Here is a 21,546-nt window from a genome sequence, read left to right on the forward strand (position 1 = left end):
ACTTACATCAATTAGCTGTTATTTGCAACAGTAGGTAATGTGTATGTTTAAGTTAACAGTGTCCCTTTAAGTCTAAAAAGCTCTGGGACTGTTTCAAACAAAGACTGCTGCTAGCCAAAACCATTTACAGGAAAGGGAAACCATTTCTACACTAACCCATTGGAGCTGCTTATAATGTACAGCTATTTGAATTGTAACATTTAACATAGGGGAGATTTAGACTCCCACTGAACTACCAATAGAAAGAACCAACTCTTCCTTGAACGAATGCTCCAATTTTTCAGATGCCGACCAGGAACAGCATTTTGCAAACTATCAATTTTAATTTTATTTGGATATACCTCCTGGTTAACGCTTACCCTTAAACTCAGTTTGCTTGAATAGTTAATCAACAAAGTTACTCTGCAGTTTTAAAATGTTCATCCTACATCTTAAAAAAATATCCAAAGTTTTGCAATCTTATTTGGTTATTCCTGAACTTTATTTTTAAACATGTTTAAGGATACAGAATTTAAGCATATTAGAGTTACAATTTGTATAATAAGAGTAGTAAAAAGTTGAGTTTAACAATCGATTTTTATCGATATACTTTACCCTTTAAAGCACTTCTTTAACGTTTAATGCCAATATTAGCTAAACTTCGTTTTCAAGTGGCTTTTTTTTTGCCAACAAGATTACTTGAACAAAAAGCACACTACCACTAAAATAGTCAATTTTCTAAATATACTGTTCTAAATATATGGTTACAAAGAGAAGGCAATAAAAATACTTATTCATCCGAAAAAGAACATACAAAGAGCAGCAATATGTTCTAGATCATGGATAACTGATATTATCACTTGCAGAAGAAACACTTATTAGTTTCCTTTTGTTGCAATGGCTTATAACCATAGAAACAGTAGTAAATTAGAGTAGCATGATCCTACAGAAAAAGAGATCAGCAGAACTTTGTTGAAAATTTCACATTTGTAAAAATCAGCATTAGGCTACAAACAAGTCTTACGGTTGCATGAATAAACAAGATAACGTGTTGAATGGTAACATTCCCAGCCATGATATATAATGTAAATGCTCAATGCAGCATATCTCCTCTTGGACTCAAGAAATGCTCATGTGCAGAATCCAGAAGTTGCTGAGTATAATAGCCCAAGATTAGCTGAGTTCTCATATGCATATACAATACAATGGCTTTAAATTTAGACCTCAGGGATTGTATGGTCCATCAGACTTTTCATGATGCCAGAAGCCATCCTGGGGGAAGGGGAAAAAAAAAGTCCTTTACTAAATTTAAAAAAAAACTTCAAACCCTTACTTTGTTATTAAAAAAATGCAAAGAAAGAGAAACCAAAGAATACTTGACATTAAGTTTTAAATCAAAGCATTTTGTCTTACTAGATTAACAGCAAAACATTGCAGCAAATGATATAGAAAACTAGCAGGTAACCATGCCGTTGGCATTTTATTCTACCTTGTACGTTATGAAAGAAAACAGAATATTCTAATATACTTTGTGTATGGGTAAAGAACTGGGAGGTGTATTCTGCCTGATGTCAACTACAGAGAAACTGCTGAGTGTAGCAGCTAAGGATAACTTTTTCCATCCTCAACTTTGAAAGCAATATGTTTTTGTCATACTGCAACCAGAAGAGGTGCTCAGGTAGTGGCAAAGGCTTAAAGCACAAATGAAGATGGCAAAAATGTCTCAGTTTTACAGAGAATAGTGGAGTCCTAGTCCATCTTTAACAGAAGCTGGACTAGTTTTAGTGCATCACCATGGTCTAACTGGGGTGAGCAAACTTTTTGGCCCGAGGGCCATATCTGGGTATGGAAATTGTATGGCGGGCCATGAATGCTCGCGAAATTGGGGTCAGGGTGTGGGCAGCAAACCACTGAAGCATTTGAGATTTCAAATACATTGCTATATTCAAAAATCCATTAGAACTCTGAAAAATTATTTGGCTAAATTTCAAAGAGGGCTGTTACTTTGAAAAACGTTAATGAAGCAGAAAGTTACATATTATTGATTTTTTTTTTGTATATGAGATGTAGGAGACATCTTTCAATTTGACTGGAATAACAGGATTAAAGACAATGATTTCCCAGTCCCAAAAGACTCCATTTCAGGTTTACAATTGTTTGAAGTAAAAAGGTATTCCATTTCTGTAATCAGCTACTCTAACATTACACATGAACTCTGCCCAAGTCACAACAGGACTGAAATGAAATACAAATCTTGTCCTACAATAATCTGAGATATAGTCTAAACTGTGGGAATTTTATAAGTTACACACTTCCCCCATAAAGCTATTCCAGTGCCCTAATTCCTTGCCACTAATTTCTTCTGTAAGTTTACTCTGTTTTGTTTGCAGAAAACATGTTTTCAAACTTTTGTCTTAAAAGGATCCATAGTCATCCCCCACAAATTCAGATTAAATCATGTTAGTGAACTGAAAACACATGACAGCAACGCCCTTGGCATAAATGCATTTCCACATTTCCTGATGCCAGATTTGGCATTTTCTTGACTCAAACACACAAAATGCATTTGTGTTTGAGAGTTAAAATTTACCCTAGAACCAAAGGAGTAATCGTCCATTGGAATATTGTTTCCACAACACTTAAGAAGCAGATTCGTGCAACTAATTAGCTATATTTAAAAAATGAATCAAAGTTTTCTTGCTTACCTCTTAATTATATGTTCAAAGATATATGAAGGCATGATAGTAATTGTCACAACATTCCCAGCTGTTGCCAATATGTCTGCAATTTGGGAGTCCTGTTAATGAAATACAAATGAACAAAAAAACCTCATGATCTGAATTCCTGAAATCCTTCTGCATATAGCTACGGACCATAAACAGGGCAAAAAGAACCTTTTCAAAATATCTGCAAGGAAACACTAAGGGAAGATATCTAATGTAGACTAGGACCAAACAATAGCTGTTAGCATCATTAAAAGATCCCTGGTCTTGGAATACAAAGGTCAGCATGTACCCAGACACAAGGACACCCTGGACAGGAAGCCATAAATTTACAGGGCAATCACTCTCAATGTTGATACTGGCAAGGGAACATCTAACAAGATGTACCTCATGTCTCCAGATGGAGAAGGAGAAGAAATACCACGCACACATTTCTTAGAGAAATGATACTAAAACAGAGAGTTTAAGAAAGTTGATGACAAAAACCTAAGGATAAAGCTAGGTAAGAGCCTAACTCTTAATAGCCATTTCTATCTGCTAAGACACACAGAAAACTGGAATAATCAGATAGACCACCTTCAGATATTGAGATGTTGTTAAAATTTTGTTGAGCATTCTTGATTACATGGACTGGTAAAAAGTCACATCAATAAATGTTCAGAATGACACTCTCTCATACCATACTTGTGATCTTCTAAAAGCCCCACTCCCCTCTCAGAAGAGTGCAAAGATAGGACTATTGTTACGCTGAATTTATTTTTGTAAAGCACATTACTTTACCTTCAGTCCAATTACATTCTGGCCATTAATTTCACACATGTTGTGATCTGTAAGAAGACCATTTCTAGCAGCAGAACTGTCTTTTACTATTGAGGTTACTTTTCCATTTTTGAATATGAAGCCAACATGACCTGTGCTGTCCTTATGCATAGTAAGAGTTCGTTCAAAAGGCCTGTAAGAAATATGTTCACAACTTATTATTGTACTATATTCACTAAGTATTCAACATATACTGAACAATTCCACAAGATATTATAGAGTTACTACTAAACGCTAACAGCTCTGCAAGTTTATGCCATAATATATTATAACATTTACAATATCTTTGACCTACAAGTATTCTTTTTGTCTGAAATGTCTGTTCTCAATATTGGTACTATCCACCTTCCTAGCTAAAATATTTATAAAATTATATAGATTAAGATACAGTACGTTCCAGAAGTCAGTTTTGATTATTCAATTTTATGAGTAATTGCCATTTCAGTTTCAAGTTATGATTCTAACACACACAGTTCACTTCAGCGTTGAAAGAGACTATGGTATTTTAGGTGACTAATGTACTCTACACACCCATACTTTCAACTATATGCTGAAAGTGGCCTGATATAACCAGCTACTTCACTTAATATTTTAAGCTTATTTTTTCACTCAGGCGATAATCATTGTTCATTGGCTTTTTACCTATATTCCCCTATGACACAGGAAATACGTAAGTATCCCACCCTCTTTAACATATGTACATTTACATTTTAAATTACGCGTTCTTGTAGAATGGATTGGTCACCAAGTGTTACAACTAAAATAGCATTGTCATATATAGTAATAACATTGGTCAGATCACTGATCTCCTTTTTGAAGGCCTAATACTTGCCCACATACAAACTTGCACTGATGTGTTTTTAAATCAGTTTAAGTTAACAAGTGCAAATGTGTATGCAGACACTTATTTCAGTTTAACTAACAATGTCAAAAACACACCTCTAATTAAACTTGCACGAGTCTGTATTGCTAAAGACCTTGGTTTAAAGCAGGGGTGGGCAAACTTTTTGGCCCGAGGGCCACATCGGAGTTGCAAAACTATATGGAGGGCCAGGTAGGGAAGGCTGTGTCTCCCCAAACAGTCTGGCCCCCCTCCCTATCCGCCCCCTCCCACTTCCTGCACTCTGACTGCCCCCCTCAGAACCTCCCACCCATCCAACCGCCTCTCGGGACCCCACCCCTATCCAACAGCCACTTCTCCCTGACCTGACTGTCCCAACCCCTATCCACACCTCCACCCCTTGACAGGCCCCCTGGGACTCCCACACCTATCCACCCCCCGCTGCTCCCTGACTGTTCCGACCCCTATCCACACCCCCACCCCGTAACAGGTTCCTGAGACTCCCACACCTATCCAGACCCCTCTGTTCCCTGACTGCCCCCCCGAACCTCTGCCCCACCTGACTCCCTTACCATGCCAGAGCCAGCCATGCCACCCAGCAGGAGCAGTGGGCCAGAGTGCTGGCGGCGCAGCGTGCCATGGCTGCAAGGAAGGGGGACCACGGGTGAGGGGCCGGGGGCTAGCCCCTTAAGATATATGTATACTTTTTTTCCTATTCAAAAGAGGCCTAGACAGTAGTAGCAAAATTGCATTGGCAGAGTTTGAGAGAAACTCTGCATAATACCTGCCTGAGACAGAGTTAGCAGCCCTTGCTAATGCCAACAGTCTTAATTTAACAGATTTACTCATGAAATATTAGACAAGAAAAGGAAGCTTCTGAACTACTTAGACTGTAAGCTCTTTTGGGCAGAGATAGTCTTTGTTATGCGTTTGGTGCTTAAACACAGAAGAATCCCACACCTGGACGAGGGGCTCATGGTGCTACTGCAATACAAATAAGTAATAATGAACAATCACTTTCCTTTACACTTGATAGTTTTACCTGTCACGAATTATCATCGAAATTCTCTCCCCCGAAGCCTGCTTGAGAACTTTATGGGATTTCTCAGAGCTCCATCCTGCACAGTTTTCACCATTAATTTGCAGAACTTGGTCCCCAAACCTCAGACCAGCTAAAGATGCTGGAGAGTTGGCTTGTACTAACTGGACAAATATACCCTAAATGGAATGATAAAAATTGATTATTCTTGAATATTAACAGTCAGAAAAAGTTCCCAGTGCCTATTTTACACATAACAAAGTATACATAAGCAGCAAGCAGAAGATGAGTTGAACAACTATGCCTTTTGAAAATAAAGATATACTCAGGAGATGAATAGGCAATAATTTTTTTTTTAAATACATACAAAGGTGACCTACAAAAACTAAAAGGCTTATTAATCCTTTTATGATACAATGAAGGCCTGAAATCTTGTTTTTCATTTTTAAAAATGAAGCATTACCACCACAGAACTATCAGGAAGACTAGTCTTCACATCCCCTGATTTTACGGCAGGATCTCTTGGTCTCAAAGCAGGTTTATTGTGAGCTTTAAAGACTTGCATTAAAGTGGTGAAGGATGGTGAATCATTAGCAATGGATTTTACGTATCTCAAATGCTACTCTGAGATAAACAGGTGTTAACACAGTTGACTGAAAATCCCTTCTTCTCTCAGCTACTCAGCTTTGATTCCTGTGAGGTTATTTAGTAGTGCTTCAGTCATCATGGACCCTGTCTACAGTTAAAAAGCTAAACTAGCAATGCTGGGAGCCCTAATGTAGTTGGGGTTGTGTCTGCAATTATGGTTAACACCATCATGTTGATTAGATTTGCCCCCACTTCACTTTCATGAAAGGGTGCTGAAAGCTAAACCCCACCAGTGCTGGGGCACACAACACCTGTTCAGCTTAACCAGTGTTGACAATAGTGGGATGTTTCCGAAATGCAGACAAAGCCTTAGGGTTTTCCAAGGTAGACAACACCAGAATTTCTATTTTAAAAAAAAAAGCTGTAAGATAGTTATACCTTGGACAAGCCCAGTTTCTCCTGATTTTGCAGGTCACTTAAGAATGTGACAAGTTTCACAGTTGGGAACAGTCAGTCAGAAACCACAATGGAGGAGAGACTGGCTGCAGAGAAGTTATAATGATTTCTTTGCACATTTGGTCACCACAAAGGAAAACAAGAAAAGCATACTTTGGTGTTACTCTTTATAGATAGGTTTCAGAGTAGCAGCTGTGTTACTCTGTATCCGCAAAAAGAACAGGAGGATTTGTGGCACCTTAGAGACTAATTTATTTGAGCATAAGCTTTCGTGGGCTAAAACCCACTTCATCGGATGCATGCAGTGGAAAATACAGTAGGAAGATAGATATACACACACAGAGAACATGAAACAATGGGTGTTCTCATACACACTATAATGAGAGCGATCAGTTAAGGTGAGCTATTACCAGCAGGAGAGGAAAAAACCCAAAACCTTTCATAGTGATAATCAAGATGGGCCATTTCCAGCAGATGACAAGAACATGTGCGGAACAGTACGGGGGAAAAAACATGGGGAAATAGTTCTGCTTTGTGTAATGACACATCCACTCCCAGTCTTTATTCAAGCTTAAGTTAATGGTGTCCAGTTTGCAAATTAATTCCAATTCAGCTGTCTCTCACTGGAGTCTAGCAAATACTCACCAGCAACCACATGCCACACAACAAAAACACTAACCCAGGAACCTATCCTTGCAACGAAGCCCATTGCCAACTGTGCCCACATATCTGTTCAGGGGACACCATCATAGGACCTAATCACATCAGCCACCCTATCAGAGGCTCGTTCACCTGCACATCTACCAATGTGATATGTGCCAGCAATGCCCCTCTGCCATGTACACTGGCCAAACCGGACAATCTCTACGTAAAAGAATAAATGGACACAAATCAGGCGTCAAGAATTACAACATTCAAAAACCAGTCGGAGAACACTTCAATCTCCCTGGTCACGCAATTACAGACCTAAAAGTCGCAATATTACAACAAAAAAAACCTTCAAAACCAAACTCCAATGAGAGATTGCTAAATTGGAATTAATTTGCAAACTGGACACCATTAAATTAGGCTTGAATAAAGACTGGGAGTGGATGTGTCATTACACAAAGTAGAACTATTTCCCCATGTTTATTTTTCCCCCCGTACTGTTCCTCACACGTTCTTGCCATCTGCTGGAAATGGCCCATCTTGATTATCACTACAAAAGGTTTTTCCTCTCTCTCTTGCTGGTAACAGCTCACCTTAACTGATCACTCTTGTTATAGTGTGTATGATAACACCCATTGTTTCATGTTCTCTGTGTCTGTGTCTTCCTACTGTATTTTCCACTGCATGCATCGGATGAAGTGGGTTTTAGCCCACGAAAGCTTACGCTCAAATAAATGTTAGTCTCTAAGGTGCCACAAGTACTCCTGTTCTTTAGAGATAGTATAGGCCAAATCAGAGCTTCACTTTCCCTAACGTTCCCCATCAGAGTATATGGTCTTAATCTAAAGGTGATGCAGGCACTCTTACAGTGGTTAATAGCACAATGAGAAATTAAAATTGCAATGTGTTACCCAGCTAAAGTTTATGAATGAAGACTAAAGCTACCGAGCTATGACCAAAATGCCATTTATCAAGTACTATAGCAGATAGCTGAAAGGTGTCCAATATCTGTGATGCTGCACCCCATATTCTTCAGTGATATTAGCATATGATTATAGCATAATTATGATGCATTTTGTACAAAATGAGTCGTGTGAGGTGTCGTTGGAAAAGTTACGATTTGCTGAATATGATTCGTATGCATGTATCATTTTTGTATCTAAAATTAAGAATATTGACTATGTATTTGTATTTCAATTGTGCTTACTTTGGGTGACACCCACAACTAGCCTTTCAGGTACAACAATGAAGAAACCAGATGGGGCTGATGGCCCATCAGCAAAGACAATGGACTGTGGAATAGCTTAACTTTCCTGTGGGCATTTTGGCCAGCCTGTAAACAAGAGCTGCTATAACAATGCAAGGGCATGTGACCAGACCACATGTCTCAGGACTCCATCTTGGATGTCAGTATTTTTCCACAAACCAGTTTGGGAACCAAGTTTTGAAACAAAAGGGTTCTTGCCATATGCTAAAACTATATAAGGCAGGGGAGTGACATCATCCGTGCTTCTTTCCTCCCCACACAAGACGAGTCCTAGAAACACCCGAGGAACAAAGACTGAACTGGGGGGAAGTGCTAGATCCAGGCTAAAGAGATTTCTAGCCTGTATATGAAACAACTGGGCATGCCAAGCTGCAAAGCAAGTGTAACTTGTGCCTTAAGACTCTGTAGCCCACTTATATCATCTGTTCGCGTGAGATATTAATTCAAATCTTATCTTTCGAGTATGTTAAGCTTAGTTTGCATTTTTGTTTATTTACTAGGTAATCTGCTTTGTTTGCTATCACTTACACTAACTTAATCTATTTTTTATAGTTAATAAATGTTTTATGTTTTAATCTAAATCAGTGAGTTTCGAGTGAAGTGCATGGGAATCTTAGCTCAGAGGGGCTGGTCCATTTCCTCTCCACACTGAACTGGAGGTGAACTGGATAATAAATTCATACTGGGTTGGGGTTTGGACCAGGGCAGAACAGCAACTGGTGGTTATTTTGGCTGTAGCCTCTCTATTGTTGGTTCACATGCAGTGGCTGGTCAGAGAACTGCAGCTGTGAGTTGTCCCTACCTGTGTGAATGCTGGTGGAAGTGTAAGACTGGGAGCATGTCTGCAGCTTGTCACAGCAGCATAGTGTGAGAGGGAGCCCAGGCTGGTGGGTCAGAGGGCTGAGTGGTACCCCAGTTCGAGGTGGTACCCTGGTGGGGAACCTGTCACAACCTGTACTTTTTATATAAAAAGGTGCGATATGTAAACTTGGGTACTAAACGTACAAGTAGTACATAATGCTAGTTGCTTCTATACATTTATATAAAAGTAAATCATTAGGTAGTACTTAAGTTTAAATCTCTAATCTATTAGTATATTTTGAAAGTGTTAACAGAAGACAAAAACAGCAGCTATAGATAAAAAAAGACAGAAGAAACATTATGCACCAGATAGAAGTTTATCCCATTTCGTATTAAACTTCACACTCCCATACAATTTCACTTTTCATTACAACAGGATTCAGTTACTGATCTACAGAAGCAAGACAGATTTAAGTTTCCATATACTTACATTGTCTATAGATTTAAGACGAAGTCCAATTTTTCCATCCTGATCTTTACACACAACTACTTCACGGATGCCTTGTTTAATTTCTGCTCTGCGAATTCCAACATCATTTCCAGTTACTGGAGCCACCATGTAATTCACAGTGGAAGGTCTTGTTACCAGTTGCTGCTGATTAAAAACCACATCATATCAAACTACTTAGAACAGCAACTTGTGTAGACATCTGAACAGGACAGGAGAGTCAAAATGAAATCACATTTTCACACAAATAAATGAAATTTTAGGATGTCTTACTTCTAGTTATTTTGGGGGCAATAAAATTGTTAAGGTTCAGTAAAAATTTCTTTATACAAAGTTCTTACTGAAAGGTAAGCTCTAGAGATGGAATGACTTAGCACCTTAAGATCATTAATCCATCACTGATTAACTATGGTAATTACCAGAAGTATAATCCACTAAATAGAATATGTGGAGTCCTATTTTTAAGGGCAAGGTATTTTGTTAATAAATACCCTGTCTCTGTATTTTCTAAAGATCAGGTTTACTTGAATGGTACCTACCCCCTGAGATTGTGTATCTGCAACCATTGGCAAGTTTCTCTGTACTTCTTCTTCATTAAGACTTAGGCCCATGTACTGAGCAAGTTCTGGGTATAGCCTGGGATAGAGGCCTATTGAAAGAAAAAAAATGCAAAGTAAATGATTCACTATTTACAATATAGAAAATACTTAGTATTTTAGTGAATAAACATTTACTGATTTACCAGAAGAACACTGTAGATTATGTTCCTATATGTTACTTGTCTGTTCCAGTACTTTACTTCAAGGTCAGCTGCATCAATAGCAACAAACTTTGCTTCTGAAAGCACACGCAATATCATCCATTAGAACAATACTGCTATTTTGTCACCCATCTTAAGATACTTTACTACTACTACATTTTACATAAAGCACTCTCCATTGTTGAGGTAATTTTTAGCCTTTTTTTAATCCTAGCTGAATCTATGCCATGCCATTTTTAGTTTCCAGTAATTCATGAAAACAAGGGTGAAGGGATTTGTCACCACAGACACGAGGTGAGAAAGCACTTAAAAGCTAGACTGTGCTCTGGAAGTCTCTGAGCAGAAGGCATGCGCTTCAGTTCCCCAGGCCTGTGTGGAGGGGGGGAGGGGGACCATTTCCCTTTCACCCCATTCCCAGGACTGTATGAGGGACTCTGCATTGGGAGGGACCCAATCTGGATGGGCATACACATGTTGCAAAGGAGCAAAGCATCCGATCAGTAGTTCTCGCAGAGACTCAGAGACTGCACACAGACCATCCTTGCTTTTTGCAGATCCCCAGGCACCCGTAGAATTTTGGAAGGCAAGAGGCCATAGCCATATCCTGTCAACAAGGGAAATAACAACAACCCTAACGGAATTCCCTCCCACTGTACCTCTTTCCACAGGTTTTTACCAGAAGCATGCCCAGTATGACCCTCAGTTAGTTCAACTTTCTGGGATGGCTATACTGAATATGTTTAAGCAAAGGTTAGAAAAGCATGAACTATTCATTCTCTTCAATACCTATTTGTTTTAGCAATTAGTTGATGCATAAGTGAAGACTGAAAAGAATAATCTGTCCTGAAAAATAGTAATTATCAGATTTTAACTAACTGTGGTGTCAATTTCCCTAGGAAAACAAGATATTTTGATTACTTAAAATATTTTAAGTATAAATTCAGTATTTTAAATTACTGATGAGACTATTAAGTACCCCGACACACTGTGTAGTACTAGCAAGTTAATGGCGCTATGAAAACCTTCTGAATTTCCTATCTTGCAAGTTCAAAAATGCTGAGTGTTACACAAAGGATTTTGCATTTAAAGCTACTGTGAATTTGCTTTTCATTGTCCAGTGTTTTAAGTATTTCACCGTACCTAATGATGAATATATTTTTGCTTTCAATAGTATCAGCCGACAGTAAACATCTTGATACTTTGCTCTAACACAATTCACTTCTTACAGTTATATGAAACTAAGGCACACAATCCACTTTATAAGACCGTGTTCGGCCAAATCATACTTCCATGGGGGAAAAAAAGCCCTCAGAAGGGCCAGAAAGCTATTAGTTGCAAGTCAGTTTCTGTGGAATAGCAACATCAAGGGAGCAGAATGTGCTGTCCCATAGAGCAAACATGGTAAAAATTGGAAGTAGTCATTGTTTTATTACAACAGGAAGAAAGTCAGTTTTGTTGAAAGGAAGTGGTATAAAAATATTTTAATACTGAGTTGGTTGGTCACTGGAAATTTCAGAAAAGCCAGGAAGATGTTTTTTAAAAACAAAAAACTGTTCAAAGACATTTAACACTTAATAGTTTAAAGCCATAGAACTTTACTCAACTATGATGGAGAAAAAGCCAATTTTTTAAAGAATAGTTCTGCTCAATAACTGTGCAGTTGGGTGACAAAATATCCCACCAAAAAAACAAACTTAATTATAGTGGAGCAGCAGCACCTCTATAACTAAAGGTTACTTCACAATATCTGTTTAAAGGTTACCTTTCTTAAATCCTCTAAAACTGACATGCTTAGTCGGATTTCTATGAAATTTAGTATGCCTTGGGAGGGTGTAGAGCAGGGTTGGTGAACCAAATGGAGTCACTGAGCCCAGGGTGCCAGAAATATAAATTCCCCACACAAAAAAATGCAATATTTTAAAAAGTTTGTAGGTGGGATTTTTTTTGCCCAGAGCTAAAGGCGGCGGGTCAAAATAGTCTAAATCTGTCAAATCTTATCCAAGATAGTGCATGGCACCCATGAAATCTCAGGGGGGAGGGACGGACCCAAACTGAGAACAGTAATAAGAAAATGCACCGATACCGAAAATGTGCTAGGTTTCCATTACTGCCATTTTATCTTTGAAGCTCCACTCTTGCAAGTGCTCTCAAATTGAAACATTTAACCGGATTGCTCTGAAATTCGGTGTGCTTCATGGGGGCACAGAATAGCATTAGGTGATACAAACTTGGGGTCATATGACCAAGGGATTCCTGCAATGCACCCCTCCCTCCCCAGGTTTCCTTTTGCTGCCTTGTACTGTTAAACTGAGAGGTGCTAAGGATGGGATTAATCAACAGAGCTCTGGATGGCTGTAAACTCTCACCCTTCAGTTAACAAAACTAAGGATAAATTAATCACACACCCTCCACCTACGTAGTTTTAGACTGAATAGCTGGAGGCTGCTATAATCTAAGCCCCGGTCTACAGTAGGACTTTAGGTCGAATTTAGCAGGGTTAAATCGATGTAAACCTGCACCCGTCCACATGATGAAGCCCTTTTTTTCGACTTAAAGGGCTCTTAAAATCGATTTTCTTACTCCACCCCTGACAAGTGGATTAGCGCTTAAATCGGCCTTGCCAGGTCGAATTTGGGGTACTGACGGTATTGGCCTCCGGGAGCTATCCCAGAGTGCTCCATTGTGACCGCTCTGGACAGCGCTCTCAACTCAGATGCATTGGCCAGGTAGACAGGAAAAGAACCACGAACTTTTGAATCTCATTTCCGGAGACTGCGGGAACTGTGGGATAGCTACCCACAGTGCAACATTCCAGAAGTTGGCGCTTGCCTCGGTGCTGTGGAAGCACTCCACCGAGTTAATGCACTTAGAGCATTTTCTGTGGACACACACACACACACACGAATATATAAAAACGATTTCTAAAAAAACGACTTCTATAAATTTGACCTAATTTCATAGTGTAGACATACCCTAAGAGTCATGGATGGCAATTTTATTTTGGGGATAATGTAATCAGTCACTGAGGGAAAAAATTAGACATGTGAATGCTTCCTGGGAGAGTAGGCATATTAGGGAGGGGAGGAAGAGAGGGGAAAAGGGGTTGGGGCTGCAGCAAAGAGATGAGGGTTATGTGGATGGATGGCACCTGCAGGTCTGCCAGTACACCCTGAGCCCTGTGCGCTACCAATACTGCCAGTGCATCCCAATTAGGACGGAACGCTATAGGTGACAGTGAACAGGTTGTAAAAAGGAGACAAGGTGCATCTGCATTTCAGGAACAGTGGGGTGGACATAGAAAAGGTGTGTGTTAACAGGGCATATTGGGGCACTGCTGAAAGAGAGCAGAGTTAAGGTTGAATGGGCAATCTTAACTCTGCATTTCCTGGTTTTCAGAAGTTTGAGTTTTGCTAAACACAATGTTCTGCAAGGGAACAACATACCACCAAGCAAACAATGTTGCATTAAAATATTTTTTGCCATTGAATCTTATAGTGACTAGTTCATCACAAACTTGGGATCCATGCGGACATCATCATCTTGAAGTCAGAATCTTTGAAAAGCAGTTTCAGAAGCATCCTTGTGCATCCCCACCAGAGGTTGAACGGCCAGAGTGGCTACAACCCACCCTTAGTTCTCTTTACCTGGGATTTTGAATTGGCAAGTGAATGACAGAGGTTTGTGGGATCTATGTGGACAAGAAAGAATGGCTCAAAGAAGCATAATTACTTTAAGGTAAGTAAACTGTTTTTCCTTTAAGTTTGTGCGCACATGTGAATTGCATTCTAGTCTAGGTGACTAATAAGCACACATGCCAAACTTGTTGGGGGGCGGGGGGGAGAGGAAATGCAGAAACTGGCTTGTTTTTGGCTTAATTGACTTGTGAGTTGATTATTGGCTTGTAGCTTTTTTTTTTTTTTTGGATCAGCTCCTAGCAAGCAGGGGAAACGGGGGTGGAGGGGAAGCAGGAGCAAGAAAGTTAGGGGTACACAGTGGGCCCATCACAGTTCCAGGGCGATCTAGTCAGATAGAGTGTTGGGGTTCTTAGGGATTAGCTTGTTTTAGCATTGTTTTGAAATGGGATTAGCTTGATTTTTGGCTTATTGTGAAAATCGGGGTGCTTACTTACCACAACTGTGCTAATAAGCAGTATGGAAGATGGGACTGAGGAATCTTAACTGCCACTAACAATCCCCTATCAAATTTTGCATCTGATCTCATAGCCAGGAGAAGGGCAGTGTTTAACAAAAGTAAGGGGACTACCACAATTAGCTGCCTTGCAAATTTCAGATATGGTGATGTGTCCACAGCATGCACAAAATGCAGATTGTGCAGTAGTGGAGTGAGCTTTGGCATTTGAAGGAAGCGGTGTATCAGTCACATTACAGCAGATTGAAATACATGCATAATTCTTTTTTATATTCTCTGGGAGAGAATGGCTTGACCCTTAGGAGTACCAGAGATGGCAAGAAAAAGATGGGAAGACTGTGTAAAAGGCTTTATTTATCTTATGATGAAGATACAAGATCTTTGAAACATCCAGGATATAGAATTTCTTCTTTCCTGAAGAAGAATGGGGTTTTCGAAAGAAAACAGGTAAATCAACTGTAATTCAAAATGAGAGTGACAAGTTTGGGAATAAACTTGCGATGAGGTCTTTACACCAATTTATCTCTGTGGAACATTGTGTGAGAAGGGTCAGCCTTACGAGACTGGAGTTTGTCATCCTTCCGCCTGACATAATGCTGACTAAAAAGGCTATCTTGAGAGTAAGGTAGTGCAAAGTGCACTCCAAGAGGCTTAAAGGGGGGCTTATAAGGACAGTGTGGAATCTTAATATTGTAGACCGTTATCTAACTGCTGGGTAAGTATGGAGTAGTGATGGTATATGATGGTACCGAGGGGGGGGGGGGGGAGAAGAGACGGACGGACTTGAGAACACTGCAAGGTGGCTTTTGATAGAACTGAAAAAAAAAGTCCAGTGCTTTACATAACGAATATAGTATAGGGTTTTTTGTTTGTTGGGGCATTTTTCCCTTTTGTCCAGAGATGGTCCAGGTGCACATACAATGCATCTGTGATCAATGTCTTCATAGGAGGAGCAGAGAAGGGAATCTCTTTGAATATTTTTGGGGTCTAATGACCCATTCAGTGCCAATAAACGTGTCCCGACACTTCAGTCACATGCTTATTTGATGTCCTATAAGGTAATACACCCAGCTTTAATCAGCCTTTTAATGGACCCAGGTGAAGTCTGACTAATAGTGTCACATAAAAGCAAGGTGATGTGAGCTAAAAGTTTGAGGCAGTTTTCTTACTGTAGTTGACATTCATTTTATGAAGAGAAAAATCTGCCTTTGGCAATATATGTTTTTGCTGGTTTGGAGTCCACTACAGCTCTTATAAACTATCATTTATGATGGACTGAGACAGAATTTTTCACAAGTTATCACGAGGCCCAGCTAGCTGAACAAGACAACGTAGTTCAAGGCTATGATGTCTCCTTAGATCAGCCAATCATCTGGTTATGGGTATATGTGAATGCCCTGTTTTCTTGGATGTGCCACCACTACAGCGAGGCATTTTATAAAGCCTCAGTGCTATAGAGAGACTGAATAGCAAAACCTTGGATGGGCCCTACTGTGAACCTACTGTGCACCAGGGGATGGCAATATAGAAGAATGTGTCTTCAAGGATGACAGCCAACCAACCAGTTTTGAGCATGAAGGGACAGGATGATGGAGGCAAGATACCATTTCTTCCTTTAGATAATTTTCATTAAAGGTCCTCGAAGGACAAGAAAGGGGATGGATAGGGGTTAACGACTGAAACTGGATGGAACAGCTACAGGAGGTAACAGAAAGATGGGTATTGGAAGTGATGTCCCAAGTCGAATGGGAGAACGAAAGCCAGTATCTACAAGACAGAGTTTGGAGATGGCTTTTGAGTGACTTTAGTGTGGTTTTCTACCTTCACATCAAACCTGCTGTTCTGGAAGCAGCTGTAGACTGCTCAACAAACAAGGAAGATTCTCTTGGACAAGAGAATCTCAGCTTCTCCCTTGTTAGGTACTCAGAAGACCACTGTTGAGAGAAGGCAAGATGTCTTCTGCCGCAATTGACATCCTAGTATCTGAAGGTCTTACAATTTGGGGCTGAGGTGTAGATGCCCCCAAAAAACTATGTGGGTCTGGAATCCTATAGGGAGTGTAGTGATTCATCCGTGTACAAGTTAAATAAATCTGTGCTTTCAAATGACATCCTCAATCGCATTTCGCTGAACGCCAGAGACTTGCAGCAATGAAGCAATGGGCAGCCGCCACAGATCAAGCTGTGTCTTATTTGTCTATTGCTGACTGTACATGTTTTAGCCACAAGTCCTCTTCAACCACTCTTCAACCAATTGAAATGCCTTTCAATTCCCCACTCAAATCTCAGAGGAGTTTAGCTAGATGGAGAATACCTGACCCCATGTGAGATATTTTGCATTTAAGCCCTGATGATTAGCAACTCATAGTTCCAGTGATCCTGAAAAATAGGCTTTTCTCCAAAATAAATCTCATTTCTTTTGTCTTTTAGAATGTTCTTAAATTGCTTGGTCTTTTCATGAACCACATTAAATCATCAACAAACCCAATGTTGGATAGATACAGAACTCCTTTTGGGGTAACCAATGTTTCTTTTCTGCTGTCTTAGCCAGAAGAGGCAGCGTGGCTGGTGCCTGTCACAGAGTCTTTGCTGGATCTAATAGGCCCTCACTAATTGCGGTCCCAGCAAAAACAGAAGAATATAGAATACCAAAGAGCTTGTGAGATTTTTTCTTCTATCACAGATGTTCTATCTTGAGAGTCTCAGCAATGAGGAAGAGCAGCTCCAGCCGTGCTCTAAAGTCATCAAAGGCTGATACATGATCTGAAGGGAAAGCCTCATTCGGAGAAGCTGAAGATGAGGTGTGTTGCTCAGGGGGTATGAATGCCCATTCCTCCTCTGCCAGCTGCTGCTGTTGTTCTTTCCTGTCTGCAGATAAAGATCAAGACCCTCTATACTTCCTTCTATATCATTTAAGAAGGATCAGCCCCTGGATGCAGGTCCCTGGTATGCCTATAGGGCTAAGGCAGAGCATTACATTGGTAAGGCTTGTTCTGATAGGATTGACCAGGCCATTGCCCTGCCAGACAGGAAGACACTGGGGCTCTAAAACGGAGTCCCTGGTCTGCAGAGAGAAACCTTTGCCTGACTGGTCAGAAAAAGGTTCCCTGCTGGATAGTGGAGATGTAGTACGTACTGGAGATGAAGAACAAACATCTTCTAGAGGCAGGACCAATCTTCAAGACAGCCTCAGTACTGGGAGATCAGAAATAATGCAGTACTGAATGTAAATAGGGGTGTTAAGGGTGGTGCTGGGACATAATTATCTCCTTCAACATTGAATCAGGTGGTACATTTAAGGCCTCCATTGACAGGGCCGACGTTCATGCTGATGTTTACTAGTTACCAGTATTTTCAGGTATGGGTACCAAATGTGACTTCAGTTCAATGGCCACTGCTAGTCAAAGATTTTTGACCTGAGGAGCATGAGGTTCATGCAAAATTAGATGGGATCCATGTGGTCACATACTCTAAGAAGAAACATGTTTTTATCATGAAAAGTGGCAAGTCAGTTTGTATCAGTCTTTAACACCTTTCCAAACACACGGATCTTAAAACATCAGCAGGAACTTCATGCAGAAACTTCATACTGTCACACAATTCCACTGTCCTGGCTTCTCCTCAGTATTAGAGATAGGATCCCTGACCCTGTCCCAAAAATCCCCCTTCATTTTATGACTGTGTATGCAGAGACGAAAAATATGTGAAGATAATGCTGACAGTCCTCAAACTTGCAAATCTCCCATGGATTTCAAGGGTGATAATGGCAAAGAGCCACTAACTCCCCAGCTTCAGAACTGTAATCACCTGAAAGAGGTATCCACAGTGAAGAGAAAGGATGAAAATATATGTATTTTCCACACAACTCCCTCTAATTTCCTTTCCTTTCCACACAACCCCCCCTAATTACTTCATTTTTAAAAAATTCTGCAGCCTACCACCCAAATATTTGCATTTCCAGAGGACACAGTCTGACCCTTAAAGAATTATTTTGTTCTCCTATACAGTACAGTTTGACTGTACTTCAAGCTCCCCTCCAAAAGAGTGTTTGTTTACAAAGTTTCAGGATTTTACATTTTTTTTTTTCAAAACATCAACTTTTTGTACAGTACTTAAACTTACTTCCATCTTGAGGGATGGGAGTGGAGGCTTCAGACAAAATTGCTGGATTGGAAGGGTTTGAAGAAAAGGCAGTCTGGGCCTAACAGGAAAAAGGAATTCACATGCATCATTCTGTACAAGAGAGACTATTAGATAATTATGTAGTTGCAAGGTCAAATGTTCAGGTTTTTAGGAAGTACAGCTCGTTACATTAAAAAGCCAAAACTTCAGAACTCATTCTTGGATCTGAACACTAATTCATATAAATGGAGTCTTTTTCAATGGTGTTAAAAATTGCTTAATTAAAATAAATATCACTTGTCAAAGGAGCTTACGGCTGTGACTTTCTACAGAGAAAAAGCAAGGGCAACAGCACAAAAAGGTAGTACCTTATAAAGAAAGAGGGTTGGTAAATTAACTAAGTGTACTTACTAAAACAGACTCAGAATTTAAGATATTTACACTAAACTTCTCATCCAGAATACATGATGAGAAATCTACACTAATAATACACTAAGAAATTTAAGTTGTTCTGAAATGGCACTGTTTAAATGTAATATGAAATTTATAAAACTTCAGCAATTGCAAATACCCAAAATATTTTCTTTTAGTTCAGTAATTCATAAGGACCTTCAGAGTCTAGATGTGTCACACTCATCCAATCACACCTACCTCTTCTTGTGCGACCCACAGGGATTAAATTGTGAATCAAAGCTAAAATGTCAACAATCCTTTAAGATTAACAGCTCCTATTCAGAGAAGCAGTTAACCTTCTAATTAGATTTGTATACAGAACTTGAGAAGTGGGTTATTACAAGAGAGGACACAATGCTTACAGCTAATGCCCCCCAAAAATACTCTCTATTTATAAATTAGTATTTGCTAGTCACTGGAAGAGAGTAAATGATAAGCTTATGTGTAATGCTACATATTTCCTTCCTTTTCAGTCTCCCCATCTTTCAGTAGTTTTAGAGAACACACACGTTTTCTGCGCCTCTGAATGCAAGCCAGGTACTACTGACCATTTAAAAATTACCTTTAATCATAGAATCATAGTTGCCACAGTTCATGGCTATCTGACGTTTTACAATTGAATTAAAAGAACACAGGCATCAGCATGATGATTTAACAACCTAGTTCAACACACTGGTCAAATTAACCAACAATTTAAGAAAATAAAGCCACCACTAATAATGCCTTCTCTGGAAAGCTGTGGATTAGAAGTCAAACACAAGTTGCACTTGAAAATAAGTCTGAACAATAAATGAAAACAATTGTAATGGTTAAATATGACAAGCCATCTGGGGGTTAGTTTCCAGTTTAACTATTCCTGTTCAAATCTGTCCTTTTAATCTATACTCACTGGCTGAGACTAGAGAATTTGTGCTTTTTTCTTCAAATGAAATTATTGAAGGGGAGGGAAGGTCTCAAATCTCAACTACTACAAAAAGCTTTAATATGTATCCACACTTGACTTGCTTGCGACACCAATCACTAACACTGGTAATACAAAAGAAAAAACATGTTCAAACACAGAAGCCTCTAAGACAACCAGGTTACTGCATAGCTCAACTTCTAGCGTGGACAGGCCCTCATAAAGGCTGGTTAGCAGGATTTATTAAACTTAAAACTTTACATCAGACCACATGCTGGAGCACCAAATAGTTTAATCTTTATCACTGAGAGTAGCAGTGAAACTGGAGTGGTCCAAACCTAGAACATTAAGATCAATTAACTGTCCCCCAAAAAACACATATTTGTTCAACATAGTATTCCGGGATGCAGACTGTGCTTTGAGATCAAAATTTGAAGTGGGGTTGGAAATAACTTGACAGTACTTATATTCAAGGGGTTATTTTCTTTTTATTACGCACACTCTAAGTGAGACGTGCAAAGTGTGTATACTGACCTGTCTAGCACATCTGAATAAATGGAGTAATTTTGTTCTAGAAAGAGATGCAGCTTTTAATCAGCATTTTGTTACTCACTGGTTTACTGTATGATCTAACTTTTATTTGCTGCAGCCTTTATCATTAAAATAAAATGTACCTCTTATCTTTAAATTGTCATTTTGATATAAGCAGAGAAGTTGCTATCAATTTTGAGATACCAGCAAACAAACAACTATTTGGTTAAAAAAAGCATAAGTGTGCCATATGGATAACATAAGATTTACACTGAAATATTTGTAAGAGCAAGCTCTCCTAATTTAAGTATTAATATCCAATCCATCCAAATAGGTGGCAAAGTACAAAAAAATAAAGACTTTATAGTAATTAAGTATTAAATGTAGTACCCACACATTTAACATGAGAAACTTGTTTTAGATATGAAAATCTAATTATTAATTGAACTGTTCATTTTTAACTAGAACTTATCTCAAAAAGAAGTCTATATATTTCAACATACCTGAATTACCTTGTCCACTTTCAGATCTTCCAGAGAAGGATAGAGAGACATTTTTGTGCAATTTCCACTAAAGAAAAATAAGAACATTATTTTAATAATCAAGTTATTTTACTCCCAAACAATATAAAATGCCAAGTAAAGTTTGGAAGTTGGCTATGTTAAAAGCTCCTGTCCAGAAAAGTGAATTTCTGTGAGCAAACAAGAGTAAATCATGTTATAGAAGAAAGATGAAACCCTTATTTGATCTGCAGTCTAAAGTCTTGCTTAATGCTGAACAAAAAACTTCAGGATAGATTGATGCACAGGACATTACTGCACTATCATCATCATGACTTCTATTCTACCCACCAAAGAACCTCCAAATGTTCAATTTTACTGAAAGATAGATCTGGAATGTAAACAGAACTTCTAATGGAGATAACTGTGTTCCAAAAGAAATATTTTATTCTATAAAGGTGG

General features: G+C 39.2%; 1 protein-coding gene across 2 annotated transcripts in view; it reads right to left on the reverse strand.

Moving 5' to 3' along the window:
- Positions 1-459: 459 nt before the first annotated feature.
- The window catches only part of SDCBP (syndecan binding protein), a 32,294-nt gene continuing 11,207 nt past the window's right edge, over positions 460-21,546 (reverse strand). Inside the window, exons 2-9 of one of the 2 annotated variants that reach the window (XM_073331092.2) lie at positions 21,088-21,154; positions 18,700-18,778; positions 10,209-10,318; positions 9,652-9,816; positions 5,405-5,580; positions 3,483-3,654; positions 2,685-2,776; positions 460-1,251 (exon numbers count right to left, since the gene is read on the reverse strand). In XM_073331092.2, the coding sequence (XP_073187193.1) occupies positions 1,197-1,251; positions 2,685-2,776; positions 3,483-3,654; positions 5,405-5,580; positions 9,652-9,816; positions 10,209-10,318; positions 18,700-18,778; positions 21,088-21,138 (900 nt within the window). In that variant the 5' untranslated portion in view covers positions 21,139-21,154 and the 3' untranslated portion in view covers positions 460-1,196. The remainder of the gene's footprint in view (positions 1,252-2,684; positions 2,777-3,482; positions 3,655-5,404; positions 5,581-9,651; positions 9,817-10,208; positions 10,319-18,699; positions 18,779-21,087; positions 21,155-21,546) is intronic. The other variant, XM_073331093.2, reaches the window with a different exon arrangement.

Source organism: Lepidochelys kempii, chromosome 2 (genome assembly GCF_965140285.1).
Source record: "Lepidochelys kempii isolate rLepKem1 chromosome 2, rLepKem1.hap1, whole genome shotgun sequence".
Taxonomy (NCBI): Eukaryota; Metazoa; Chordata; order Testudines; family Cheloniidae; genus Lepidochelys; species Lepidochelys kempii.